The sequence below is a fragment of the Pseudorasbora parva genome, chromosome 4 (genome assembly GCF_024679245.1).
Source record: "Pseudorasbora parva isolate DD20220531a chromosome 4, ASM2467924v1, whole genome shotgun sequence".
Taxonomy (NCBI): Eukaryota; Metazoa; Chordata; class Actinopteri; order Cypriniformes; family Gobionidae; genus Pseudorasbora; species Pseudorasbora parva.
Genome location: NC_090175.1, coordinates 8,680,013 through 8,707,451, shown reverse-complemented (window position 1 = coordinate 8,707,451; position 27,439 = coordinate 8,680,013). Strand labels below are relative to the sequence as shown.

At 37.9% G+C, this 27,439-nt stretch overlaps 1 protein-coding gene and 1 long non-coding RNA gene across 4 annotated transcripts; both read left to right on the top strand.

Annotated features, from left to right (window-relative positions):
• Nucleotides 1–2,163: 2,163 nt before the first annotated feature.
• On the top strand, nucleotides 2,164–9,829 carry LOC137072822 (lipopolysaccharide-induced tumor necrosis factor-alpha factor homolog). 2 transcript variants are annotated; one of them, XM_067440777.1, is made up of 4 exons: nucleotides 2,164–2,272; nucleotides 2,634–2,747; nucleotides 5,031–5,178; nucleotides 8,590–9,828. In XM_067440777.1, exons 2-4 carry the CDS (start codon nucleotides 2,648–2,650, stop codon nucleotides 8,693–8,695), a joined length of 354 nt encoding a protein of 117 aa, XP_067296878.1. In that variant the 5' UTR covers nucleotides 2,164–2,272; nucleotides 2,634–2,647; the 3' UTR covers nucleotides 8,696–9,828. The 2 variants fall into 2 exon arrangements, with proteins under 2 accessions (XP_067296878.1, XP_067296879.1); XM_067440778.1 differs by having other exon boundaries at nucleotides 2,194–2,276; nucleotides 8,590–9,829.
• Nucleotides 9,830–15,827: 5,998 nt separating this feature from the next.
• Nucleotides 15,828–27,132, top strand: LOC137072828 (uncharacterized). Of its 2 annotated transcripts, none has more exons than XR_010904688.1 (3): nucleotides 15,828–15,872; nucleotides 22,622–22,731; nucleotides 27,052–27,132. It is a non-coding gene; the product is annotated as an uncharacterized lncRNA (long non-coding RNA). The 2 variants fall into 2 exon arrangements; XR_010904689.1 differs by lacking the exon at nucleotides 15,828–15,872 and adding an exon at nucleotides 16,581–16,631.
• The last annotated feature ends 307 nt before the right edge of the window (nucleotides 27,133–27,439 follow it).

Sequence of the window (27,439 nt, the reverse complement as noted above, 5' to 3'; positions counted from 1 at the left end):
TTATTTTATCAATTTTCAGGCTTGTTTTGTTTGTTCCATTGATGGCTCAGCTAAACAGGCCAATGAGAGACTTAACTACTATTATTGCTTTTAATTATACTAATGTCTAGGTACTGTATATTTCACTGCTTTCACTTTAATACACAGATCTAATATACATATGCAATTAATTTACTTGCCGACAGGGTTTGTGTTTGTCTGAAATCAGAATATCATAAGTTTAGATTGATTTGCTTTAAAACACATTCAGATAATAAACTTTCATGATGAAGAAGAAGTGCAATGTCAAAAAAAATCAAACATGTTTAAATTGTTGGCAGGCACTGTACAGGCTCCCCCTGGTGGAGATCAGCAGCAGCTCATTTGCATTTAAAGATACATACACGAAAACAGCATGTTATTCCTTCACCTCAAAAATGGCCATTTACAACATTGTATAATAAATTATCTGTGCGGTAATTTGAACTAAAATTTCAACCCCATACACCCCGACCCCCCCAAAGAAAATTAATTAACATGGCCTCTGTACACATTCATCTGTAGGCCTAGATGTTTATAGGGTAATAACTATTAATTACCAGTAATTCAGAGTAGCCTGATAATTTCCCGTGTGCATATGTCTACACACATTTTAAACCTCCTTTCCCAACAATCTCTAGCCTACTTTACTGTGATCACAAAGTTTGAGCTAAATGATATTACAATGTTTTGTGCATACATACTCTCATAAAGAATGCAAGGTTGTTTTAACCCAATGCTGGGCAAATATGGACTAACCCAGCAATTGGGTTGTTTTAACCTTGCGGTTGGGTTAAATATTTGCTTAAGACAACCCAATTGATGGGTTAAAACAACCCAACTGCTGGTTTAGTCCATATTTGCCCAGCATTGGGTGTTTTTTTACCCAGATTTTTTTGAGTGTATATAAAAACACCCAACACTCTTAAAATGCTGGGTTAAAAACAAACCAAGTTGGGTTGGAAATGGACAAACCCAGAAATTGGGTTGTTTGAACCCTATTAAATTAAATTCAAACAACCCAATTTCTGGGTTTGTCCATTTCCAACCCAACTTGGGTTGTTTTTAATCCAGCATTTTTTAGAGTGAGTGAATGTAGGCTATAAAAACAATTTGAGTTTTCTAATCCCTACATGAACAAACTGCTTATGGTATGATAACCAAACAAGACTTGATTCGGTCACATTTAATTTGCAGAATGAAGAACAGGACAAAAGGAACAGGTTATGCATGACATGAGTTTCCCCCAGTGAATGCCACTGAAGGCGTGGCTCTCTCCCCTTGGGGCCATGGTAATCTCTTTACCCCCAGTCCGACGCCCCTGAGTGTAGAGCCGGGGCCGTTAGACATTATTGACCAGGATTAACTGAGATGAGCAAACCTACAGTGATCTTCAGTGAGGAGAGTTTGCGCAATACTTTCACAATAACCTGCTAAGCAGGATCGTGATGTGTAATGTTGGAGGAAACACACAGAGTCCTGTGGGTTGACTATGTGCTTGATTGTTGGTTTAACTTAAAATAAAATAAAAATATTGATTTAACTTAAAAAAGTAGGTACACTGGTTGCCTTAACATTTTGAGTTCATTGAAATGAGTAAATACAAAGAAAGAGATATTCGACCGATTGAGTTGTTTCAAGTGTCAACTCATTTCAACCCAACGCAGTTATCATTTTCACATCTTGCGCCACAGTGTTTAAATAGCCTTCACATTCGTCCAAAAATGTGTTATTAATGAAACAAACCAATCAAACAAGCCCAGCCCAGACTGGGTAAAAGTAATGCAAAAGTAACATAACATTACTTTTCTTATAAAAATTACCAGTTAGTTACTTTTTAAGGGTGTAACACAATATTGTAATGCATTACCTTTCAAAGTAACGTTCTGATAAATACTGGTCATAAGTACTTTTTAATCAACCCTGGGAAACTGTGCCAAAAGGCCCAGCACCTTTGTGGCTACAATTATTATTATTGTTTCTCTAAATTATGAAATACAGTATCATTTAGAAACACACACATCCAAAATAAGCATATGAATCTCCTTAATGATGACACACAGTGGCCACACCAGGGCTCCCAGTATGCATTGGCCACACCAGCCCCCCCCCCCCCCCCCCCCCTCTATATCTCTCTCTCTCTCACACACACACACACACATATACTTTGGCTGTGAAGCAGTGAGTTCATTGCTTCTCTCTATTGTCGGTCAGTGACTTCAGCAAAGACTTTCCACAGAACTCCAGTGACCAGGTAGGTGCGTTTCAAATGAATATTATAAAGTTTGCTTTAGTTTGGCTGATGCTAGGCTTTTAGTCATCCGTATGAAAGTTTCTCTGAAGTTTAAGGATTATCATTATAAAGAGATAAAAATAATTATTTCTGTGTCTAAATGTTCAGTCACAATAGCCATTGCTCTGCGAAATAAATGTACAAATATGGATAAAAATAAATACTTGAACCGCATAAGGGTGGGGCAGAGCTGCTGGAAAAGCCGAATGTATTATATGCTCATGGAAATCATATGTCAACATAACACAACGACGCTTTGACAGTAAGAGTTTAAAGGAGAAATGAGATGGCAGCTTCATTTCTGCTGTTTCTCATCTCACAGATCTGACTTTAATAATGGAGAAAGGACCCATTCCCCCACCGTATTCTGGTCCTCAGGTGAACCAAACCAACATGCCTTACCAAACACCACCAGCCGCATACCAGCCTCAGCCAGGTCAGTTGATCATTTGTCAAACGTCTGAGAGAGAACTGGTTCTGTGAGTTAATCATGCCATTTTTTCAGGCCCGGTTACGTCATTTTATCCACCTCAACCCACAGGGCCTGCATCAACACCTGTCACAGGTCACAGGTTACCTCCTATTATTAGAAACCCAAATGTACAAGTCCAAAATCTACGGGTGCTTTCACACCTACCTTGTTTGGTCCGTATTTTCAGACTTTTCAGTTTGGTACGAATCAAAATTACAGGTGTGAAACCTCCCTCGGACCACGGTCCGGACCAAACAGATGAAATTTTGTCCAAAGAAAAGAGGTAGTCTCGGTCCGGACCAAACAGAACAAAGGTATAGTTTGGACTTTCATAGATATAGAACGTCCTGTAAATGGTCTCACAGACATGATAAATATATATTTATATAATGTCTGTGAGACAAGTAGCCTGTATGCTGAGTTTCGGTTTATTTATGAGACCGCTCCAGTTCATGTGCAATGCAAATGATCGCTCCGTCACAGTTTGTCTGCTATATTATTTATTAAAGCTTATTTATTAAATTCAGGCAAATGATGAAACATTTATTAAAAATTAAAATACAATTTATACAAAGCTTTCTACAAAACAAAACTTAAAGCAGCACTAGGTAACTTTTCAACCTCCATAATATATTTTTTAAGACGCTTGTGATGATAAATCGACTTACAATAGGTTGAATGACACGTCTGCCATAGCCTGACGGGGTCTGTATCGTTTTTAATCGTACTTTTAAACTTCGGGTTTCGGGTAGTAACCCGAGAACAAAAAGAACTACAAAATTCGACTGCTTTACGGCATATACGCCACTTCCACCAACACACACACTTCCTTACATTCGGACGTGCGAGCCCAACTTTGTTCGTCGGATAATATAGTCATGTCCGAAGCAGCAGAGACAAATAAGAAAGAAAAGGTTTTGTTGGAGGAAAGCAATAAGAGGAAATGAAAAAGTGATGGGATTAAAGTCAGGACGAGGATCAACATGTGACCAGCGTTTGCTCGTCGGCGTGAGCTGAAGGAGGCGTGCCCGACCGATGCTGTCCTGCTCGTTACGGTGATTACCTACCACTCAAACACTGAACTGAAGTATAGATTCTGTAAAACGGTAACCAATAGACGACTATAATGACGCTGGCTTGTAAACGTGAGCATCGTGATTATTTGGCGTTTGAAAAAATAAAACCCATGAAATTATATTCATATGACATGCTGAAACATGCCACTGACTGTACCGTTACCTGGGATGAAGACATTTCACACGCGCCGCCAGAAGAACTCGAAATCCTCCTGCAGTGTTCAGGGGAACTGTTAGTGCTGCACCGACCCGCGGGACGCTTTTATGAAGTTATTTGGCCCGCCCCGCACCACTGTATATATTTTTACAACCCACCCCGCGACCATTAAATAGACATACGGGTCCGCGGGTTATGAGACGACCCGCGCATCACTAGTTCAGGGCTATCAGGGCTGTCATGTCAACAAATGCGCGCGCGATGGCGTCCCCTGATGTAGGATGACAGAGCTGACGACAGTAGTTGAGGACATTATTTTTTCCCAACTGTAGGGGGACCCCGAGAGCAAAAGTTACCCAGTATATATAATGAAGTGGTCAAAATCAATGTAGCCTGGTGAAATTTAAAAATAACATTATAATATTTAAACATAACTATAAAACAAAATAGATTGTTTGGCTAAAAAAGCAGCCTAGTCTTCTGCTACTTTCCTGTCGGTGCCGATAAAATGTCTGCACAACGAGGACGTTCATTTGGTGGATTTCCCTCGAGTATAGTTGGTGCTGCAGATAGTAATGTCATAATATTAAGAGTATTGGCAACCATATGCGTCTGTTCATTCATTCTTGTCAAAGTTACCCGCTGAATGGACAACACACTGACGTCAGACGCACGTCCACTAACAAACCAATCAGTGTTAAGATGCAGCCCACATAGAGGATGACGACAGGACGCCAGTGCGTCAGGTAAAGTCCTTTAGTGCGCTCGCATAACTGCAATGTGAAAGCAAACCAAAACGAACCAAATGGATACAATATATCAAAACACGAACTTGGGTTTGGACCTTGGTGCGGACTTTCAGGTGTGAAAACACCCTTAACCAAATCTAGACCAAATAGTCATGACTGGGTGTAAATCCACCAATTCCTAAATACTACATTATTAAATTGTTAAGATTGAGTTCTGAAAACACTCCCATGTTCAGAATACATTTGTTTAAATCATTCTGTGCAGTGACCCAGGTGGTGATGCTGCCACCGAGTCTCTCCGATGTCCCGGGACCGATGAAGTGTCCTCAGTGCCATCAGCAGATCGTCACCGAGACCAGATACGTCAACGGCCTGCTGACCTGGGCCATCTGCGGAGGGCTTGGCATCCTGCTGTAAGAAACCAAATGATCTCAGATTCTGAAAGCTCTGTTTATTTGAACCCTAAACGTTGCAATCTGATTTAGTTATTTATGTGCATTTCAAATGTCAAAGTTCAGCGCAGTGCCTCTAAAAAAAAAGCTGCCCCCTTATGGAAAGAGAAAATGAATGATTAATATATTAATATACAATGGTATATTTGAAAATATACAGAATAATATATTGTGTTGAAACACTAAAACATATTGAATAATACACAAGGAATTGCCGCTTTTTGTATATTGAAAAATATGTGATTTTATATTTACTAATATATCATAATGTATGTAATTTGATATTCAGTAATACACTTCATAATATATAGATATATATGATCAGATATAATGATATATTGCAGATATATTTACTCATACATAATAAAAACACATATAGAGACATATAATCTAATTAGGGCTGTCAACGCGTTAACGCATATTAATTTTAACAGCACTAATTTTTATTAACGTGCAGCTCTTAAAGGGGCCGCACTATATTCCAGCTCTTAAAGGGGCCGCACTATATTCCAGCTCTTAAAGGGGCCGCACTATATTCCAGCTCTTAAAGGGGCCGCACTATATTCCAGCTCTTAAAGGGGCCGCACTATATTCCAGCTCTTAAAAGGGCCACACTATATCCCAGCTCTTAAAGGGGCCGCACTATATTCCTCCTCCAGGTATGGTGTGGTTCTGGTGCGCTCTCAGGTCCGCATGACAGCTTCCACATTACCAATTTTTCATATGAACTGTGCCCTGTTCTGAATTAAACTGCCAGTGTTAAAACTCCCTTTATTTATCTTCTTAAAATGAGAGAAATCACTGCTTATTCTGAATTGTTAAGCTTAGGTTTAAGAGACATGAACTAAATCTTTTAAAAGCATCTGTGACCTTTGATACATGTCTAGTCTTCATGCTCTGAGTGTGGTTTCACTGATAATAAACATACATTTGCATAAAGCATGCATATGTAAATGCATATTAGCAGAAATAAATAAATGAAATAAATAGCAGAAATAAAATGCATAAATCTCTTGTCTTAGGGAGATATGGGGGGGGGGGGGGGGGGGTACAATCATTTGAATATACTCCAGGGTTTCTACTGATACAAAGCCATATGCTAATCGCTGAAGTAACCCTTTAAAGGTCCCGTTCTTCACGTGTTTTCGAAGCTTTGATTATGTTTACAGTGTGCAATATAACATGAGTTCATGTTTCGCGTGTAAAAAAACACAGTATTTTTCACAAAATTGACTTATCTGTACAGCGCTGTTTCCTCTGTCCTAAAAACGGCCTGATGATTTCCTTGTTCTATGAAGTCCCTCCTTCAGAAACACGTAACGAGTTCTGATTGGGTTAGCGCTTCCCGTGTTGTGATTGGACAGCAGCTTAGCGCACTTTGCCCGGAAAGGTCCCGCCTCTTACCATAACGGGGAGAGGCAAGCGCTGAATGCGCGCTCTTCTCCACGTGGGAGAGCAGCGAGACCACGCCCCCTATTTTGCGTGTTCTTGTGGGCGGAGGGTTAGTCAACAAACGGTTCTAGTGACGTCATTACAGCAGGAAGTGCAGCGGTGTAGTCCAAACCGGCCGTTCGCTGTAGGCTTTGAAAGGGAACTTCTGTTAAATAAAATATCTCGCTTGGCATTGAACTTTGAGCTTTATAATTTTACAGGTATTATTTATGCTCTAACAGCAACATTACACACTAACTAAAGCTTGAAAGATGGAATCGCGAAAAACGGGACCTTTAAGTCGGTTGGTAAAGTAAATAAAACGTTATAAATATAATATAATGCTATTTTTGTATGTAATATAATGCTATAGATGGTCAATGCATATATATTAAAAAATATATACAAGCCCTAGTTTCCCATATGGAAATGTAATATATCGCATTATATTTTGAATATATCAGGGCTCGACATTAACGCTTGTCCCGGACAAGTGGATTTTTTGAAGGGACAAGTGAAAGAGAATTTTACTTGCCCGATGCACAAGAGCCGGATTAAAACAACAAATAACTAGCGAATCACCAAAATGCAAGAATGATTGTGCATTAATTTAGTGGCGATCGATAGTGGATGATAATATATGATGAACTGACGATAACAAAGTTGCGCTGTTAACGCTCGTGCAGCCTCTCGAGGAGAAATTACAACACTAGAGCGTTTTAGCTGTTTCCTGAATACCATCACAACTGAAAATGACCCTGAATTCATATGACAGTTTCATAAACAATTAATTAACATTCACTTACATTAACATTCACTTAAAGTCACTTACACTAACATTCACTTAAAGTCACTTACATTTAAGATGCAATATTGAGTGCTTTTGTTCGATTTCAGAAGTGAAAATCGTTCACACACAGCAGAACCGTAACGCGTCTCACAGCAACACGTGTGTTACTGACCGATTCAGTGTTCAAATGAATCGTTTGAATGAACGACTCAATGGCTGACTCATTAAGACGGCCACCTGCTGCCACCTACTGGAGGTTTAGTTTCATGTTTAAACATACTTTCCAACATTTCTTTTTTGTCTATTCAAAACTACAAATCTCAACACATTATTTAATGCAGTTGTAATTTTTCAGTGTAAATTATTTAATTTAATTGTTAACAGCCCTTATAGTGTCTTAATTTAATTTAATTTATTGATGAAATTTAACAATATAAAATGAAACCTGAAGCATAGCCTATATTTAATAAGATTAGGGGGGAAATGCCCTTTATAAAAGGTAAAAATATCACAAATTTGAAATGATTCAATAAAAAAAATCACAAATATGCAGATTTCAATATGTCAAAGCTGATTGAACACTGGTGAGAATATTGCTTCAGAATAAATTATAGTTACAACACACACACACACACACACACACACACACACACACACACATACACACACAATATTAAAAAAATATTGCACTTTTTTCCAGACAAGCAAATATTTTACTCAGACAAGTGAATGAACGATTTACCTTTCTGAAGGACAAGCACATGAACATGCTTAATGTCAAGCCCTGTGTATATTTCCTCGGTAGGGTCTATGTCTAAAGAGTGTTTAGCAGATATATAAATATCCTCTACTGCCCAGTGAGTTAGACGGGAGACGTAAATACTCATACTCACACTGTAAACGGCACTGTGCATTTGTGCGAGGTATTTGTGAATCTGTTTGAGGTAACAGAAGATTTCAAGCATGTTTCATTTGTTCACATTGATCTGATTATGTTCAGTTCTGTTGAAGAGTTTATTTCAGTCCGATTGAGCCATCAATATGAATGGATTATTTGGGAGTGCAAGCAAATGTCACAGATAAAACACACTGCTTATACCCCGATAAGACATGACAGAGATTAACTGTTGCTTTATTGTCTTTCTGCCCAGGATCTGGCCGTGTTGTCTGATCCCGTTCTGTGTGAAATCCTGCAAGGACGTAGAGCATCGCTGCCCAAACTGCTCAAGTGTCGTCTATCTCCACAAACGAATGTAGTCGCTCTACAGAGACTGTGAATCCTGACCGATCCTCACAAATTACACTGGAAGAATTTAACAGAACTGTGTTCTGTTTGTGGACATATCTTTTAATGTATCTTAAAGTGTGTTTTAAATTGAAAACAATTATATTTTATGTAAGCGTATATTCTTCACTGCCAATTTGCACAACTGCTAATTTTATTAAATAATTGTTTCAATCTAAAAGTCTGCATAGCCATACATTTATTTTACAACAAAACAATACATTATAAATATATCAGTGCTTTTTTTATTCCTGTTACGTCCCCAGTTGTTTGTGCTTGTGTGTGTGCTCTTCTTTTTTCTCTCTCTCTCTCTCTTTTTCCCCGTCAATTTCTTAGACACACCTAGCCTTATACACGGAACGGCTGATTGGCTCAAGAAACCGTTCGTCGTCCGAAACGGGTGTGACGTCATGACTTCCGCAGCGAATCCTGTCCCGCGCCAGAGCTTAAAAGAGCGACAGAGACGGACGCGAGGGCTCCCGTTTCTTTGTGTATCTGCCCGTTTGATTATGTTTGTTAAGTTAGGTATTTGGTTTAGGTTTTGACGTGGTCTGTTAATTCTTTCCTGGGCTATTTTGGGTGCATCTGCCTACCTTTGTGGACTGTGGGAAAACTGGACAGGTAGCATGTCACGTGACGTACATTTTGCAATACCCAGTGATCAATGTATAGACACACTAGTTTAGAAGTGAGCACCACTTCTGTATGTTTTGATTTGGTTAGAGAGAGTAGGTAAGTTAGGGCGTGGAAACGCTGAAGACTTGCTTTTCTTTATTTTCTTTTCATTAGTTAGGTTAGAGGTTGAACTTGAGTTAGACTTGGGGTTTTCCTTTTTGTTTTGTTCTTTTTTTTGGTGCCACTGTTTGTCTTGTTTTCCCCGGTTTAAGTTTAGGTTTGTTATTTTTACTGTCTATATTCCTTATTGTTCTTTCTTGTCATTATTACTATTATCATTATTATTTATTATCTCACATCTGGGAAATACCTTGATTTTTTTCATAATAAATCGGGTTTGTTCACTAGTAGTGTGACCGCGTTTTTGTTTTACCGCCACCACGCGCACACACAGTGGTCATAATTTCAATGTTGCTAATTCCACCCTTAGACAAGGGTGAAAGATTGTAACAATTCCAATAAATGTCTTTCGATTAAAATGAACTCAGATGAAAGTAGTGGCACAGATAAAAGGTGAGGAAAAACCGACCAGCGGTTTCTTGTGCTTTGACTCTTTTACACATATTGCTCAAATTAAAAGGGAAACAGGTCAAATTAGCTCAAAGGGAACTTAGAAAAAAAAAAAAAAACGGTGACCTCATGTACATGCGTATTACATGTTCAGTAGTGGTGGCCAAAATTATAAGAACACGGTTGCCAACTTTTAAGTTCAGGTTGGAGTGAGATTTTTTGGGGGCCGGGGGGGTGGGGGGGGGGTAATGCTTTTGATCTTGATTCAGTATCAGTTTATATCTAGTATATATACTGTACATAATAATATGTTTGTTTTGGCACTAGTTTAAACATTTCTTGGGTCAAATTATATGTGCCATTCCTTAATATTCACTTGTGACTGCTTATATAAGTATCATTATTCATTAAAAAGATTAGGATGCAAGTTATTTAAGTTTTGAAATTTCACATTTAAAGAATCTGTTTGATCATCATATCTAAATATTTATTAGAATGCAAAGACTGCAATATATTTTTGAGCAACTAGATTAGATACATGTATATTTATTAAAGAGCCGTAAGGCACCTAATGGCATTACAAATAAACATTAATATTTTTTAGCCACAAAATGACTCTAATTTGCCTCTTTGAATTGGAATTCTCCATTTTAATATTAATTACTACACTAATTGTAATATACATTTTAGAAGAAATACAAATATTAGAAGAAAAATATTTTAAGTGGTCATTTATTGAAAATAATTGTTGCACAAATAGTATTTAGTACCAAAAGATCTCCTCAAAATATTCAATAAATATAATTTAATGAGTATAAGTGTGACCTATTAGTAAGGAATACCTGAGGGCTAAATACAAGAATAACATTAATGTTAACAATGTTGAATCTCTATCACTCTCCATAATAAAACGATCCTGTAAATATGGCTGACTTAATAATCAATAAACACCAACACTATGCTGTACTGTTTACCAAAACTTGCAGCAAACATCTGTATGGTGAAACTGTTGTGTATCCGCTTAAGCCATTTAAATTCATTGGCACGGCGCTAGAAGTATTGAGCGCTCATGGGCCACGTGACCAGCCTGCAACTCCGCTTTTCAACGCCTCTGGCTTTAACATTATGCCACATTAGCGCCAAAACGCTATTTATTGTTTGAATTTCATTAAAACACATTTAAAAAAATTAAAGCTTATAGCTTTGTTTAATATCAAAAGCAGGTTTGGCAATTTGGCGTGAGATTGAGTTGGGCGGAGTGAGAGCGTGAGACAGAGCCTGAAAGCGTGAGAATCACGCCAGATGCGTGAGAGTTGGCAACCCTGGGCATATATAAGGGGTTTCAATTGTTTTTTTTGTTGAATTGGTCATTACAATACCCATAAAATGAATATAATATGTATAAAGCCATGATTGTGCTCTATAAACCATGAATAGAATTGATGGACCGGCCACCTCAAAGTTCGGACCTCAACCCCATTGAGCACATTTGGGGTGAGTTGTAAAATAAACTGGACAGATCTATTGTACATTCAAAGGAAAACCTTTGGCTTCAGTTGCAGAAGGCATGGGATAACATTAGTGTTGAAGTTCTCCGAGGAAATATACTGACACTTTGCCAGAGAGATGTGCTGCTGTAATTGCTGAAAAAGATGGACATGCCAAATATTAAAGGGGTGGTTGACTGGGATTTCACTTTTTTGTATCATCAGTTAGTAATGTTATGTAATGTTACTGTTTGAGCATAAACAACATATGCAAAGCTATGACCCTCAAAGTTCAGAGCAAAGGGAGATATTTTATTTTAAAGAAATTGCATTTTAAGGACTACAACAAACGGAGGCAGGGACTACATAAGCTTCCTCCCTGAAATTTGCATAAACCCGCCCCCGGAAACACACAACAAATGGGGTGAGATTATCATGACAGAATATGCTAATCGATGACTTGAAGATAGTTAACTCATAAATTCATCAACTAATCATTAAGGAACGCCGTGTCTCATTTAGTCTCTCCATTATTGTCCGACTCCAGTTTGAGCACAAAAGGCTGAACAGTTTCATTGTGTCTGTGTGAGGTCATCAGAGCTGCTAACACCAGCTCTTGAAGCTCCGCCCCTTGAACAGCAGCTCATTTGCATTTAAAGGGACAAAAAAGCTATAAAAAATGACATGCTCTAAAAAATTATCTGTGGGTTATTTTGAGCTAAAACTTCCCATACACACTCTGAGGACATCAGAGACTAATTTTACATCTTGTAAAAAGGAGCAATAAACCACTCCTTTAAAAGTGGATAAAAACAGTACAGCTTATTCATCTGATATTTGTTGAGCTCAGTGCTCAGAGATTATGAAATTAAATCATGTTTTGAAAGGCAAAAAAGGTCAACATTTTCAGATCAAACAGAGTGGTCAACTAACTGGCCTGGCATGATTAATACAGCATTTTTAATCATTTTCGGACCCATGTGATTGAGGATTGTTTTGTACGCAAAAAACCGCAAAGGAAAATCTTGCTTTTAGTATCATAGTTGTCGTGTAAACTTACTGAAAGCTCCTTTTTTTAGATATCAACATCAAATTTGGAGCACAACAATATTTATGGCTTTGATATTTTGGAAAATAAATTATACATTTCATATACAATGTAATTGCTTTATTTTTATGCATTTTATATCAAATTACTTACATATGTTTGTTTTTTTTTTGACTTTTTTTAACATATCTGCTCCAAAGCATTCAAGATTCACAACAGTTTAATTTGGAAATTTACAGATCTATGCTCAAAAAGGGCTTAACAGGTAATAATAAAAAAGTATATTCCATAAATATAATTTAGTATCATAAAATCCCCTAAGCGTTAATAAATACTGTAATTTTCTGGTGTTATCTTTTAATTAGTTTGAGTATCAGCCCTCCATCAAACTTATCAACACACCGCCAACCTCCGGTTGTTTTTAATCAATGCCCAGATCATAAAACACAGATTAACACTATTGGTGCCTAAATTCTGCCCAAGTTTTGGCCCTGGTGTGAGGTACATTATCTAAATGAAATGGTACACCTCTCTTGCTTTTGCTCACCAGCGTTGCCGACCCCAGCAGGGTGAAAGAAGCTGAATGAATTGACATCAAAACACAAGGTATTTCACATTAATGAACTTTAGGTGAAATATCGAGGACATTTTCCATTGTCAACATCTTAGTGATGTATGAAGCACAGCTCACACAGAAATCACTTACAAAATCAAGAAATGTTGTGACTGAACATACATCGTGCTTCCTTGATTAAACATTAGATGGCACACTCTAACTAGCAGCAACATTACCTGTTTGAATTAATCATACTTCACTAAAGAAATCATTATTAAACTCTACTTTAAAGAAATGTCATTGTAGAGTTATTGTTTTTTTTACAGAATGTGTGGCTTTTATGAAATTAGTCCTGTAGGATAGCAGAACCCACATTGACAAATATATTGTTGTCTTCGCATCCATTAGTGATAAATCCAGTTTCATTGTCCAGCCATGCTCTCCAATTACAAGTGTTTGTTTGCTGCTAGGACACATGCTAAACAAACATCAACAACAAAATGATTGGTTTAAGTCTTCTCTTACAAATAGAACCTTCTCAGTCGGCATTGGTGGCTCTGTTTCGTCTGTAGCTCCTATTACCTGCGGCGTTCCGCAAGGCTCCATTTTGGCTCCTACCTTATTCTCATTATATATGTTACCTCTCTGATCTAGTTTCAGGAAGCATGGAGTGTCCTTTCATTTATATGCAGATGATACTCAAATCTATCTGCCTTTTAAACGTACTGACACAAAGGGTCTAGAAACCTTATTTGCATGTTTAAATGAAATAAAATCCTGGATGTCCGCAAATGTTTTACATTTGAATGCAAGTAAAACAGAGGCTATTGTGTTTGGACCCTCTTTAGATAATGTAAAAACCATTCAAAATTTGGCTTACCTACAGTGTGAGATCAAACCTACAGTCAGGAGTTTGGGTGTCACCTTGGACTATCCTTTAGGCTTGACAAACATATTAACACTGTGGTTAAATCGTGTTTTTTTCCATCTAAAGTTGCTAACTAGAGCCAAGTCATTCTTAACTTCAACTGAGCTTGAAAGAGTTCTGCATGCCTTCGTTCTGTCCCGATTTTTAACTGGGGTCCGCAAACGTGAACACATTATGCCAATCTTACTGTCGCTAAACTGGTTGCCTGAACGTTACAGGGTAGATTTTAAAATATTGATGTTTGTTTTTAAAGCCTTAAACGGTCTTGCCCCTTCCTATTTATCTGAACTCGTGACTGTGAATGCGCCCGGCAGGTGTCTACGGTATTTTGCAAGAAGTCCTCGCTGCAGCCTGTAGCACGATGACGTACTGGATCAGATCCAACATGTACTGGACGCGCATGCGCGGTGGTTTCATTCACAATTCGATGACGTCATAAACGCATGCGCAGAAGAGTTTTGAGGATATTGAATGCTCAGGAGAGTTTTGCTGGATAGATAAATACTCAAACCGCTCGCGCAAAAGTAACGATTAATAATATGCTCACGCCATCAGGACACGCGACAGCAAGTATGATCAGAATATATAAAAATTAACTGTTTTGCATGCATGTACAGCGAAACTAGGATAATTTAGGCATCACATTTATGAAAAGATGATTTATTAATCAATAATTAGCCTACTTAATACTATTCATCAGCAGTACTACAACTACACAGTTTAGAACATCATATACAATAATGATCATACTTTATGACTAGCACATACGCATTATAAATTAACTCAGAGATCTGTATGAATGACATTGCCATAACGATCCACCATCCAGTACGTATTGGATCTGATCCAGCAACGCCATCGTGCTACAGGCTGCAACGAGGGGTGTCTCGTATTTTGTCCCAGCCTCGCTCCCGTCTGAAGTCAAGAAGGGACCGTGCATTTGCTGTTATCGGTCCAAAGCTTTGGAATGGTCTTCCATTATCTTTGAGATCTTTAACCAGCATACATGATTTCAAGCTTAAAGTAAAGCTACATCTTTTAGACCAGGCATCTGCCTAAATGCCTGGAATTTTAAGCTGCATTTGTACCTACTGTGTTGGGGTTTTCTTTGATATCTCTTTATGTATTTTATGTAAAGCACAGTGGTCAACGTTGGTTGTGTTTACTGGTGCTATATAAATAAATAGAAAGAAAGAAAGAAAGAAAGAAAGAAAGAAAGAAAGAAAGAAAGAAAGAAAGAAAGAAAGAAAGAAAGAAAGAAAGAAAGAAAGAAAGAAAGAAAAAGAAAATATGGGGGTTATTACGTATGGCACGCAGTCAAAGTCTTTTTAATGTGTTTATGTCAAACTTTTAAAGGTCAAAGGACTGAGGAGATAGGACACTGGAGGAGCTGTTAGTCAGTGTAACCCATTTAGAAAAATATTGACGGAGATGGATAAGATTAACGATATAGCCATACACACGTTGCTTACACCTCTCTCTTCAACGAGCAGACACACGTGACATCAGTACCCATCATCGAAATGCATAACGTTAATAACTTTTAAACATACAACATTATTTAATAACAGGTTTAACAAGTATACAAATACAGTGTAAACACTTTACACAGGTTTCGCCAAGTCAAATTATGATGCCACATTTATCATGTCATTATGTTAGATGAGTAATAGTCATACATGGCAATAAAACAAACAAAATGTAGCCTATAAATCTTGTTTGGTAGGCTATTACAAAAAAAAAAAAAAGGCTGATCCAGTCTTTAAAAAGTCTGCGTTTGTGATATAGCCTCCGTACGTCTTTATTTCCTGCAAAACGCTAGCTCGCTCTGTCTGGATGATTTAAATCTGCTGTAAGTTTGCGGTTTTGTCACCCATCACACATGCGCACTTCAACAAGCCGACAGAAAGCAGGTTAATGCGTTTACATGCTGCACGAAATCATGGTAAGAGGCAAAAAACGACCTGTCCCGACCGGTTTATTCTTACGCCGTTTATGACCTTACTCCGATAAAAGAAAACACTTATTTAAGAGACTTTCAGGACCCGCAGGCACCCTGTTTACATGTAGCCTATAATACTTCACACTTTATACCCGATTAACGAAGCGCATCACCATCAGCCACATTTCATTATCTGAACAAACACTTAAAGTATATTTATGAAAATACGAAACAATGGTGACTTACCTAATGCAATAAAACAGTTCAGACACCCTTTTACAAAAATATTGACGTAGATGGATAAGATTGACGATAACGTTGATCTCTCTTCACGAGCTGGCGCACATGTGACATCAGAACCCATCGACTTGTATTACTTATTTTCTCCCCTCACAAAAATAAATTAATAAATAAAATAAAACCACATGTCTGAAAATCTTATGCATTAGGCAAAAACAATACAAATAAAAATATTTTAAAAATAAAAATACATGACAATACTTATAGTAGGCCTAACACAGCCTCAATGTTATGGGTGTACTGGAAATACAGGAGATGTGTCAACAGGTTCCCTCTGATCGTTCAATCAGGAAATAAAATATGTAAATATCAGGCAGAACTTCTGATTGCACATTAGCATCGGCTTTCAGCTCCACCTCTTATTCCTGCCATTCCAGTGCCTATCCTGATAGTCTCTTTATCTGTCCGAGTGTCTTTATAGGGAAGGGCACCACAATTTCCACAGCTCTCCACCGACTACAGGTATGAGTTATATTATAAGTTTGGGTGTTATAGATTTTATATTGTGTGCTTCCACAGCCCCTTTGTGATGCTTGGATACAGATACAGGTTGTTATATGAAGTCCTGGGATAAATATGCTTTAAGTTCAATATTAATAAGAAGGCAGAACTTCTTAACAAATCAGGTAAATGTCAATGTCTAAAGTGGCCACTTTTCTATTCATGGCCATCTGTCCATTAGTTAGCTGCTGTGTCAGTAATTGTTGTTAAAACCTTCTCACTTTTAGAAAGTTTGACACAGGTGCTGTGTCAAACTTTCTAAAAGTGAGATCGTATACAAGATGACAATTTATGACGTTCTTCTGCTTTGTTCCAAGTCACATATTATTCATCCTAAATAGTATTCAAAATTAGAATTAGTGTGTCCCAAATCGTAGTATGTTGAAATAAGTATCCCGGATGGTTTATTGTTTCTGTGGCAATTCTGAATGCAGATCCAAGCACTCTCACATGGATAATATTGCCCACAACCCATTGCGTGTTTGATTTGAGCTAGTATAAACAAATAAAAATACTGCGTCTGCAATCGCATAATTAATAGTAGGTACACAATTTGGTTTAAAACTTAACACGACCATTCAAAAAAGTAAGTTATGTACATCCACTATGCTGCCATTATCATGCAGCGTCACTTGCGCCGCTTCACTGCCCTTCACAAATCCTCTCCTGTGGCCTCATGGGACAGTAAAAGTGTCCATTAGCAGGGTTGCCAACTTTTAAGTTCAGGTTGGAGTGAGATTTTTTGGGGGCCGGGGGGGTAATGCTTTTGATCTTGATTCAGTATCAGTTTATATCTAGTATATATACTGTACATAATAATATGTTTGTTTTGGCACTAGTTTAAACATTTCTTGGGTCAAATTATATGTGCCATTCCTTAATATTCACTTGTGATTCACTGCTTATATAAGTATCATTATTCATTAAAAAGATTAGGATGCAAGTTATTTAAGTTTTGAAATTTCACATTTAAAGAAATCTAGTGTTTGATCATCATATCTAAATATTTATTAGAATGCAAAGACTGCAATATATTTTTGAGCAACTAGATTAGATACATGTATATTTATTAAAGAGCCATAAGGCACCTAATGGCAATACAAATACACATTAATATTTTTTAGCCACAAAATCACTCTAATTTGCCTCTTTGAAATGGAATTCTCTATTTTAATATTAATTACTACACTAATTGTAATATAAATTTTAGAAGAAATACAAATATTAGAAGAAAAATATTTTAAGTGGTCATTTATTGAAAATAATTGTTGCACAAATAGTATTTAGTACCAAAAGATCTCCTCAAAATATTCAATAAATATAATTTAATGAGTATAAGTGTGACCTATTAGTAAGGAATACCTGAGGGCTAAATACAAGAATAACATTAATGTTAACAATGTTGAATCTCTATCACTCTCCATAATAAAACGATCCTGTAAATATGGCTGACTTAATAATCAATAAACACTAACACTATGCTGTACTGTTTACCAAAACTTGCAGCAAACATCTATATGGTGAAACTGTTGTGTATCCGCTTAAGCCATTTAAATTCATTGGCACGGCGCTAGAAGTATTGAGCGCTCATGGGCCACGTGACCAGCGCGCACCGCAGGGAGATGAGAGCATGCAACTCCGCTTTTCAACGCCTCTGGCTTTAACATTATGCCACATTAGCGCCAAAACGCTATTTATTGTTTGAATTTCATGAAAACACATTTAAAAAAAAATTAAAGCTTATAGCTTTGTTTAATATCAAAAGCAGGTTTGGCAATTTGGCGTGAGATTGAGTTGGGCGGAGTGAGAGCGTGAGACAGAGCCTGAAAGCGTGAGAATCACGCCAGATGCGTGAGAGTTGGCAACCCTGCATTAGATGTGAATCTCGTCTAAAGTTGTAAGTCATCGTCCGCCAGATGAGTAAAGTGTGTAAACAAGCTTTGACATTGGCTTGAGAAAGCCTAGCTGGGAAATTTGAAGTATTTGTAAAAGCGCGAAGGTGTTTCAATTAGTTTTAAAATCTCAAATCATAAAGGTTTTAAGTCTCTCAGATAAATCTTCTGGTTGAAATTAAATATGAATAATTTTAACTGTTTGACAGGGCAAAACCTATTTTAAACATATCTGAAAAGTTTACTGTAAAACAAATGTACTGTATAAAAAATTATATTTTACTAAATATATTTTACTCTAAAATTGCTATGAAATCAAAGTCATATGTCTAACCAAGTTGTGTATTTGAAGTTGTCACCAAAATGAGCAGTTCCTAGTATGAGCTATGATATTATTTAGGCGTAATACCAAAAATAGCCACGGATGACGCACATTCGATCGAAATTGACACCCACATTGCATTGACTTTTTTTAACGCATTCTCCTGTAACAAATTAATACATTTCTGTCAATATCACTTCTATCACAAAATGGTTGACCAATATGCAACCATGAGTCTTAGACCTTTTCAACGATATGTGTTTTGTAAAGATTCTAATTATAATTTTTTTTTGATTATAAAATATTTAAAAATATTGTAATATGAAACTTGACCCCGCCCCCTCGGGGAGGGGCCTGCAAAAAAAAAAAAAAAGTAAAGTACTGTTTGCATGGTAATGCAATGTCCAATTTCAAAACGGTTTCCACAGGATAAATGAAAATGATTTTTTTACGTGTTAGGACAAAAATGTGTGCAATAAAACAAGAGCATCCTGCTTTCAGGGCGGTGACAGTTGAACAGATGCACTTAGCGAAGTGACAGAGCGGCCCGTTAAAGATACAATGACTAAGTAGTATGTCCTGCTTCCATACTCCTCTGCTACACACTCAGAAGTATACACTTTTTCCTCATAAAGGCATAGTTTAAGTTGGGAGTTATGGAGTTATGTTTCTGTGGTTGGTTAGTCAGTTAGTCACTTTATTGTCCACAAGTAGAAATTTGTCTTTGGCTTCACCACAAAGAAACTCATTCAATATCATCACATAAAGACAACAAGTAACTCAATCTCCTGTCACACTCAGATCCCGTAATTTAAAATTCTAACAGCAGTTGGCACAAATGACATTTGATACACCTTTTCCATTGCTTGAGGTTGCCTAATATATAAACTTAACGTTGATAAACTATCAACAGCAAAGTGAATCTGTGGCAGTCAGGTGGTACAGAGGTCATAAACAACGGACAATAAACATTATATATAAACAAAATAAAATATAACATTTATAAACAAAATAATATCTAACATTTTCTACGGAGATGTTTTTACAAGTCAAATTGGGGTAGTTTCTATCACTTTTTCAACCAACCTAGATTCTATCACTTTTTCCAAACACATATTCCACAGACTCATGTGTCACCAGAAACATGAACTCCTGACAGAAGAAATGTTGTCAAACTGGCTGATCAGGGGCTCTTTCTTCCAAACTCATGCTAACACGGTTAGACAATGGACAATAAAGTCACACCTAAAAAAGAATAGCATTCATGTTATATCATAGTCATAGTTGCATATAAAATAATTCAAAAGAACACTTTGTGCAGTATTTCATTAAATATATTCATTATTTTATGAGAAATGTACTTATAATAATTATTATTTAATAGATATACTGCTCAAATTGAAGACAGAAAGTATTGAGACATGTTAGTGGATAAAGCTGATAGTTAATGTCCACTAAAATAACATCTGGGAAGCACAAATGTAAGTGTTAATGCTGGAAGGCGCTAGCCTGGGAAAACCCAGACAACTTCCGGCAAATTTAGATTTGCTCTGCAATTCTGGCAAAGAGCTCATTCAAACCCATTTCTAATCCGTCGAAATCGCAATCAGAAATGTGAGGGCGGGCTTTACACGATGATGACGGTGAAGCAGATTTTGTACATTACTAAGATGGATGCCGCCGTGGAACATCACTCGTTCGAATCAGCTATTGGGTCTGATTTAAGCGATTTAAACTTTTCCTTTTCGATAAAACCCGAGCAAAGAACAACACTCGGCTTCCAGATGTGGATTACAGCGGCTACTGTGATGAGGAGGATGAGGAGTGTGTGTGATCATGTGCTTACACACACACACACACACACACACACACACATACACACACACACACACACACACACACAGCTCTGGATCTGGCCTTTCTGTGCTTATTTCCTCACACTAGATCTGGTAACTTAAGTCATGTAAATAATTGTAAATAAATAACTAGTGTAACTTTGCTCAAGCCGGAAAATGTTCAAACATCTGAAATAACTGAATTTGAATAAAGTTTGTGAGACACAATTTTCCAAAGACTCAATATTATTTTATTTTCAAAATATTGCAAATCGAGTTCTAATCGCAATACAAATGCCTTACAGCGGGGGCGAATGAGATCAGAGTTCGATGTTTTCTGTTCGATCGTCAACCCGAGGTGTTTCAGTCGGTCTGAGATGATTATGAGGTTTTCCAAATTTGGCCAAAATGTTGATGGAGTGACGTGGACACTATTATTAGCTATTATCATATTTATTTTACAACAATAAAAACGTCATCTCCTTCATCGCTCTGATTGGTTTTAGGTCTATCCGATTGCACCCAGAGGCATTTGAGCGACATCCGTTGGTGACGCTGCTTTGGAAATGAATTGTCTATGAAGCTTTGCCAGACCATTACTCATTTACTACTGACAATGCTCTGGTTTAACCAGGCTATAGGAAGGTGCAGCAAAATGCTCAACCAATCACTGCTTTGATTTTCACATTGGTATCTGGCAAAAGCTATCCATTGGCATTCCTGTTCATCTTAATAGCACAACTGACGGGAACCTCAGAAGTATGCCAACCTGTTTGATTTCCAAAGTGTTTTGGACCCAGTCACCTATAAATGCTGTTGCGATTCATCACTGAGAACAACTGATGCCACTACAAGAAACTCAACTTGTTCATTGCTTCCTGATTTGTGATGTCAAAGGCAGCAGTTAGTCTATTTGTTATTTTTAAAATACTGACCTGTAAATTCATGATAAAATACTGGAAACACTGGCAAAATCCTGTAGTGTCCACACGCTAATGAGTAAAAGTATCAATGAGGCAGTGTTGCAGTGAGAGACGTAACCCCTGTCACGGTTTTCCAGCCAGCACAGCCATCGAGGCTCCACATGGTTTAGCCCAGATGAAGTGAACACTGCTCAGTGTGCACACTACAGACTGTTAAATGTAACACTGAATCAGTGCTGGAGTTAATGAGATAATTAAGTGATTAATTGAGCCTTATTTTTTATTTTCGTATGTATAATACGCCATAAAGTGCGTAACATATGCATGCCAAAACTCATTTTGGCGTATACATTCCACGAGATTGCAAACTCGTACTAACTCGTACAGTCAGATTTACCAAATGAATCAAGATATTTTCACTAAAATATGAGTGAAAGTTACTAGAAAAAGTGCCTGTGCTCCAGTCCAGGATGAGCAAACATTGATGATAAGATGGTGGCTGTGTTTGCTGATGCAGTTATGAGCTGTGTGTTGAGTAATTTATCCCATACATGTGTGCTATTACTAACAATGAAGTGCAAAGATTGAAGTAAAAGTCATGTTTTTAATTATTTCACTATTACACATTACGTGTTTGTGGTTCATATTGAGAAAGGTTCCCTTTCAGTGGACTCAAATTAAATAAGTTTACAGTACAAACACCATATAAATACTAGTTTTAAAATAATAACTGTTTGAAGCAATCAGTTTTTCGGCCCCACTTTATATTAGGTGGCACTTTTGCTGATATTGAGGTGGATACGGGTAGGGTTAGAGACAGGTGTGGTGGTGTGTGTCAGTTTAAGGGCAGGGTTAGGTTGTGGATGGAAGTTTTTAGTTTCTGTTCTTGTTGTTTCTCTTCAGTGATTCGGCTTGTTCACAGCAAATGTTTGACAGAAAGTTTCAGGAACATCATACTAACTGTTTTTCTCGTTCACAGATTGTTGATAATGGATAAAGGACAGTTCCCCCCTCCATATCCTGGACTGCCATTGGTCCAGACCAACATTCCTTACCAGACGCAGCAGGTTCCCTATCCAACCCAACCAGGTTAGCGGACCCTCACTCTGCCAGTCTTAAATTTGATCTCACCATGAGCTCCAGGATACTCGTGATCTGCTCACATTGGCCCTCATTTATCAAAAGTGCGTACACCAAATTTCCAGCGTACACCCAAACCCACGGTGACTTTGAGATTTATCAATATGGACGTTGGCGTACGGCACGCTCAAATCCTCCGCCAGCTCAGGAGGTGGTGTACGCACGTTTGAGTTAGTGCGAAAATGCGCAGAAAAACAATTCCTAACACCACAAAACGCACTGACAAGATATGCTATATGACCCACTGTTAAAAACCACAACAACAACATTCAGTGTTTATTTTTGTGCAACATGAACGTCAATGTTTAATTTGTGTGACTTTACCAAAGCGTTTGATCTGTAGGCATATGTATTCCTCCAGTCGCGAGCCTGTGCGCTTTACCTGACGTTTCAGGCCCGCCTGGCCCAGCACGGACTGGGACTAAAATAATTCAGACTGACAAAATAATAAAAATGACCTTCTTCTTTTAAATAATAATAAAACCAATAAAAACGACATTCTTCTTCTAAATAACAAGCGTCATTAAGAATAATAATCATAATAATAATAAGAAGAATCTTACAAATTGTCATGTAATTATTAATCTGTGAATGAATCTTACTCCACATCACATCATCATCACTGTCGACACCCCAATACATGTGCCGTGATACGAAATTAAATGCTAATTTTTTCAAAACGTGCTGTAAAATAATGCAGTGATGGTAATTTATCATCCAAACAGCTTTAAACTGCTGGAGTGCGCTTCTCAACCCCCACATTATTAAGAGTTCTCTTAATTTGGGTCCATATTTTGTTTTTGTGAGCGCCTTTAATTCCACTCTTTAAACTCCCAAATAAAACAATTTCGGGGTTTTTTTCCACTTCCCTGGTGATGGTCTCGATGGGCGCGTCTCAATCATCTCAATAGTTCAGTAGTCAGAGCACTGATCAGGGAGTCAGCCCGTTGACTTATGTCCTAATCAGTGCCCTGACTAGTGGACTAGTGAGATGATTGAGCGCGCCCGATCTCCACGTCGGAGAAGTTTCGCTTCTTTGCCGTCTTCCGTGTGTCCATGGCGTAAAATGAGGGCGTGGGGGAGGCGGAGACTTGACTATATAGGGGCGTGTTATTCTAATGACGATCGTTTTCAGCCGTGGGATTTATCAAGGGCAAGTATTGCGTACACCTGAATTGCAGAGGTGCGCACAGTTTCATAAATCAGGCGGTGAGAGGAGTGTAAGCATAATCTTACGCCAACATATACGCCAGTTTCTACGCAAGATTGATAAATGAGGGCCATTGTGAGGTCACATTGGGCTGAAAGTGTAACCTCACAGCGCTCATAATATGGCCACAAAGTGAGGTCAAAGTGCACTCACTACACAAAGACTAGGTACCCAGCATGCATTGCAGCTTAAAGCTTTTGATTGTCACCATTGTTGAGATTCATACACTTATTCTTGATGTCTCTTTGTGTATAAAAGTCACAATAATGCACAATGTTTGTGTCTTATCATGTATTTAAAATCCTTCATAAATGATTATGACAGTGCTGGATAATTATGGTATAACCACAAGGCTAATACACTCTGAAAAATGTTGGACAAAAAAACAACTCAAGTTGGGTTGAAAATGGACTAAACCAGCAAGTGGGTTGTCTTAAGCAACATTTAACCCAACCGTTGGGTTAAAACAACCCAATTGCGGGGTTAAAACTACTCAACCGTTGGGTTAAAACAACCCAATTGCGGGGTTAAAACTACTCAACCGTTGGGTTAAAACAACCCAATTGCGGGGTTAAAACTACTCAACCGTTGGGTTAAAACAACCCAATTGCGGGGTTAAAACTACTCAACCGTTGGGTTAAAACAACCCAATTGCGGGGTTAAAACTACTCAACCGTTGGGTTAAAACAACCCAATTGCGGGGTTAAAACTACTCAACCGTTGGGTTAAAACAACCCAATTGCTGGGTTAAAACTACTCAACCGTTGGGTTAAAACAACCCAATTGCTGGGTTTGTCCAATTTCAATCCAACTTGGGTTGTTTTTAACCCAGCATTTTTTAGAGTGTATAATTAAAAGTATAAAATGAACACCTCATAAAGACTAAATGTAAGAGACGATTGCTTTTAACATCAATAAGTAAACCAACATCACCTGAATGCGTTCTCTTTTGGCTTTCCTTGACATAATAAATGTGTCTAACAAACAAAGTTACAGCAGCCAAAGAACACATAATGATATGAACGACGAATCAAAAGCACAGAGCCCATTGCTGCAGCACACACACAGGTGATGTTGGTTTACTTAAGAGCCGTGTAATAAGCTATAAGAACATGCTGTCATTATCATTTTAAATGGCAAATCTACCAGGCTCAAACCATCTTTGCTTATTCTGTAATGCCAACATGACAAGTAGGCTATTGTCTTTAAATGTTTATCTAAGGCAGTCGCTATTTCTCCAAATGCAGACAGCCCTTTCTGTCTTATGATCATTGTATAGTGCATTAATAGCAGGAGAGGGAGGACTTTATGAGCCCCGGGAGAGATGCTGCCTGCACTGAAAGCACAAACTAATGCGTGAGGAGAAAAATTAAAGTTTCAGGGAGATTATTACATTAAACAACTATAATATTGAATATAGTGTATAATGATGCGATGGGGGAATATTTGTGGGTCCTAATAATAATAATACACAAATAATACTAATATTATTTTTTATAATAATAAAATAGTAAAAAAAGCTCTTCTTTATGTTGGCTTAAAATATTGGGATACATATCGTATCATGAGTTCAGTATCGTGAGATATATCGAATCATGACACGAGTGTATCGTTACACCTCTATGGGGCCCTATCTTGCACCCAGCGCAATTGACTTTGTACACCGCTGCATGTGTCATTCCTATTTTGCACCCGCGCAAAGCGTGCTTTCCCCTCCACAGAAGCACGTCGCTAAACTAGTGAATGAACTTGCGCTCCCTGGGCGGTTCAGCGCAAAAAAGGAGGTGTGTTCCGGCGCAAACAATCCCTGGTGCTATTTTGCTGTTCCATTAAACACTTGCGCCACTGACCAGAAAAAACCTGGTCTAAAGTCAGTGGCGCGCTGCGCGTTGTTCATTATGCTATTTTAAGGGCGCATGCTTGACCATAATGTATAGCGTGCACAACGCGCATACACTGCTCATGTAATCTACACAGATGCAACAGTTATTTTTGCAAATCATAAATTGTTACACTAAAAAAATATTAACACATGAGATGACGGAAATCATTGTGGTGTGCCACGAAGATGTGAAAAAATAGGCATTAAATCTAGCTTACAAATTATTCTGGGCAATTGTAGTAATTAAGGATCAGACCTCTTTGCCCAATAGTGGCAAGACATATATGAATATAAGGACATCTGACAAATTGGTTTGTCCGTCAAGAACCAGGAAAAAAAATCAACTGAAAAACGGAAAAAACTGTTTAACCGACGCCTGTTTATGACGTTGGATGCCGCTCGGATTGGTTTATTCACCTTACGCCCAAACCACACCTATGAATAATGAAGCTACTTCAGACCAACCCATTTTAGATTTGCGCCGGGCGCAAGAGCCATTTATCCCGCCGGGAAGATAGCAACAGCGCCGAGACCCGCCCACAAAGTTACTTGCGCTTCGCGCTTTGACACTTGCGTTTCAGATCGTTAAAATAGGGCCCTATATGTTACTGTCAAAATGTGGCCTTTTTTAGTGTATGGGTAAATGCTGATAACAACAGAACTTGCGTCTAGAGTTTGCTAATGATCCTCAGGAAACGCACCCCACACTTATTTATTTTTTTAAACAAAATTATACCTTTTAACCCCTTAACTGTAATGGTTTTTCAGCCAGCCCATGTAGGCTCCACATGGGTTAACCCAGATGAAATGAACACTTCTCAGTGTGCACACTACAGGCCGTTAAGTGTAACACTGGATCAGTGTTCATGAGATGATTAAGTGATGATTGAGCATTATTGATGATAGCTCCTGTTAACAATCAGAATCACTGAAGGACAGAGAAACAACTACAACTGACTTCAGCCACAGCTTTAGAAGAAATCAACGGAAGATAAAAGAAGACATTAAGACAAGTTATATTAAAATACACACAAAGGAATTGGTATGATATTGTTATTGAACTGACAAGGACTGACAGAACACTTCAGTATAAGATTATAAAATGAAAAACAAAAGTTTATAAGAGAACATTTCCCTAATCTCAAGTTTGAAGGGTTCTGTATGATTTCTCTTTCAGCTCCAGAGGGATTTCACAACCAACCATCCGTCATAATGCCCACCATCACTCAGGATGCCCTGTCTACTGCACTTGCTCAGGGTGAGCAGAAACACTCCAGATTCACGAAGCTTTCACATTGCACTAGTGTTGTCAAAAATATCGATATTTCGATATATATCGATACTGGAATATCTGAAACGATACGATTCTCAGTTTTTACAGTATCGATATCAGGTGCGCTCTCCTCTCTGACCGTCAGCGAGTTGACACACACACCGGCATATTCTCACTTAGCCCGGTTAACCTCTGAGCACGGCGAACACGCGTTCTGCTGGACTTTTTCCTCATGACAGTGTGTTAGTGTTAGTGTGTGATCGGTCTGAATTTCGCGCGGGATTGCACATAA

Bases quoted from the DNA above. Each gene is read 5' to 3' on its own strand.
- LOC137072822 (XM_067440778.1), top strand. From the start codon at position 2,648: ATGGAGAAAGGACCCATTCCCCCACCGTATTCTGGTCCTCAGGTGAAC. The intron at 2,748-5,030 runs GTCAGTTGATCA...CATTCTGTGCAG, and splicing joins CGCATACCAGCCTCAGCCAG to TGACCCAGGTGGTGATGCTG. The intron at 5,179-8,589 runs GTAAGAAACCAA...CTTTCTGCCCAG, and splicing joins GGAGGGCTTGGCATCCTGCT to GATCTGGCCGTGTTGTCTGA.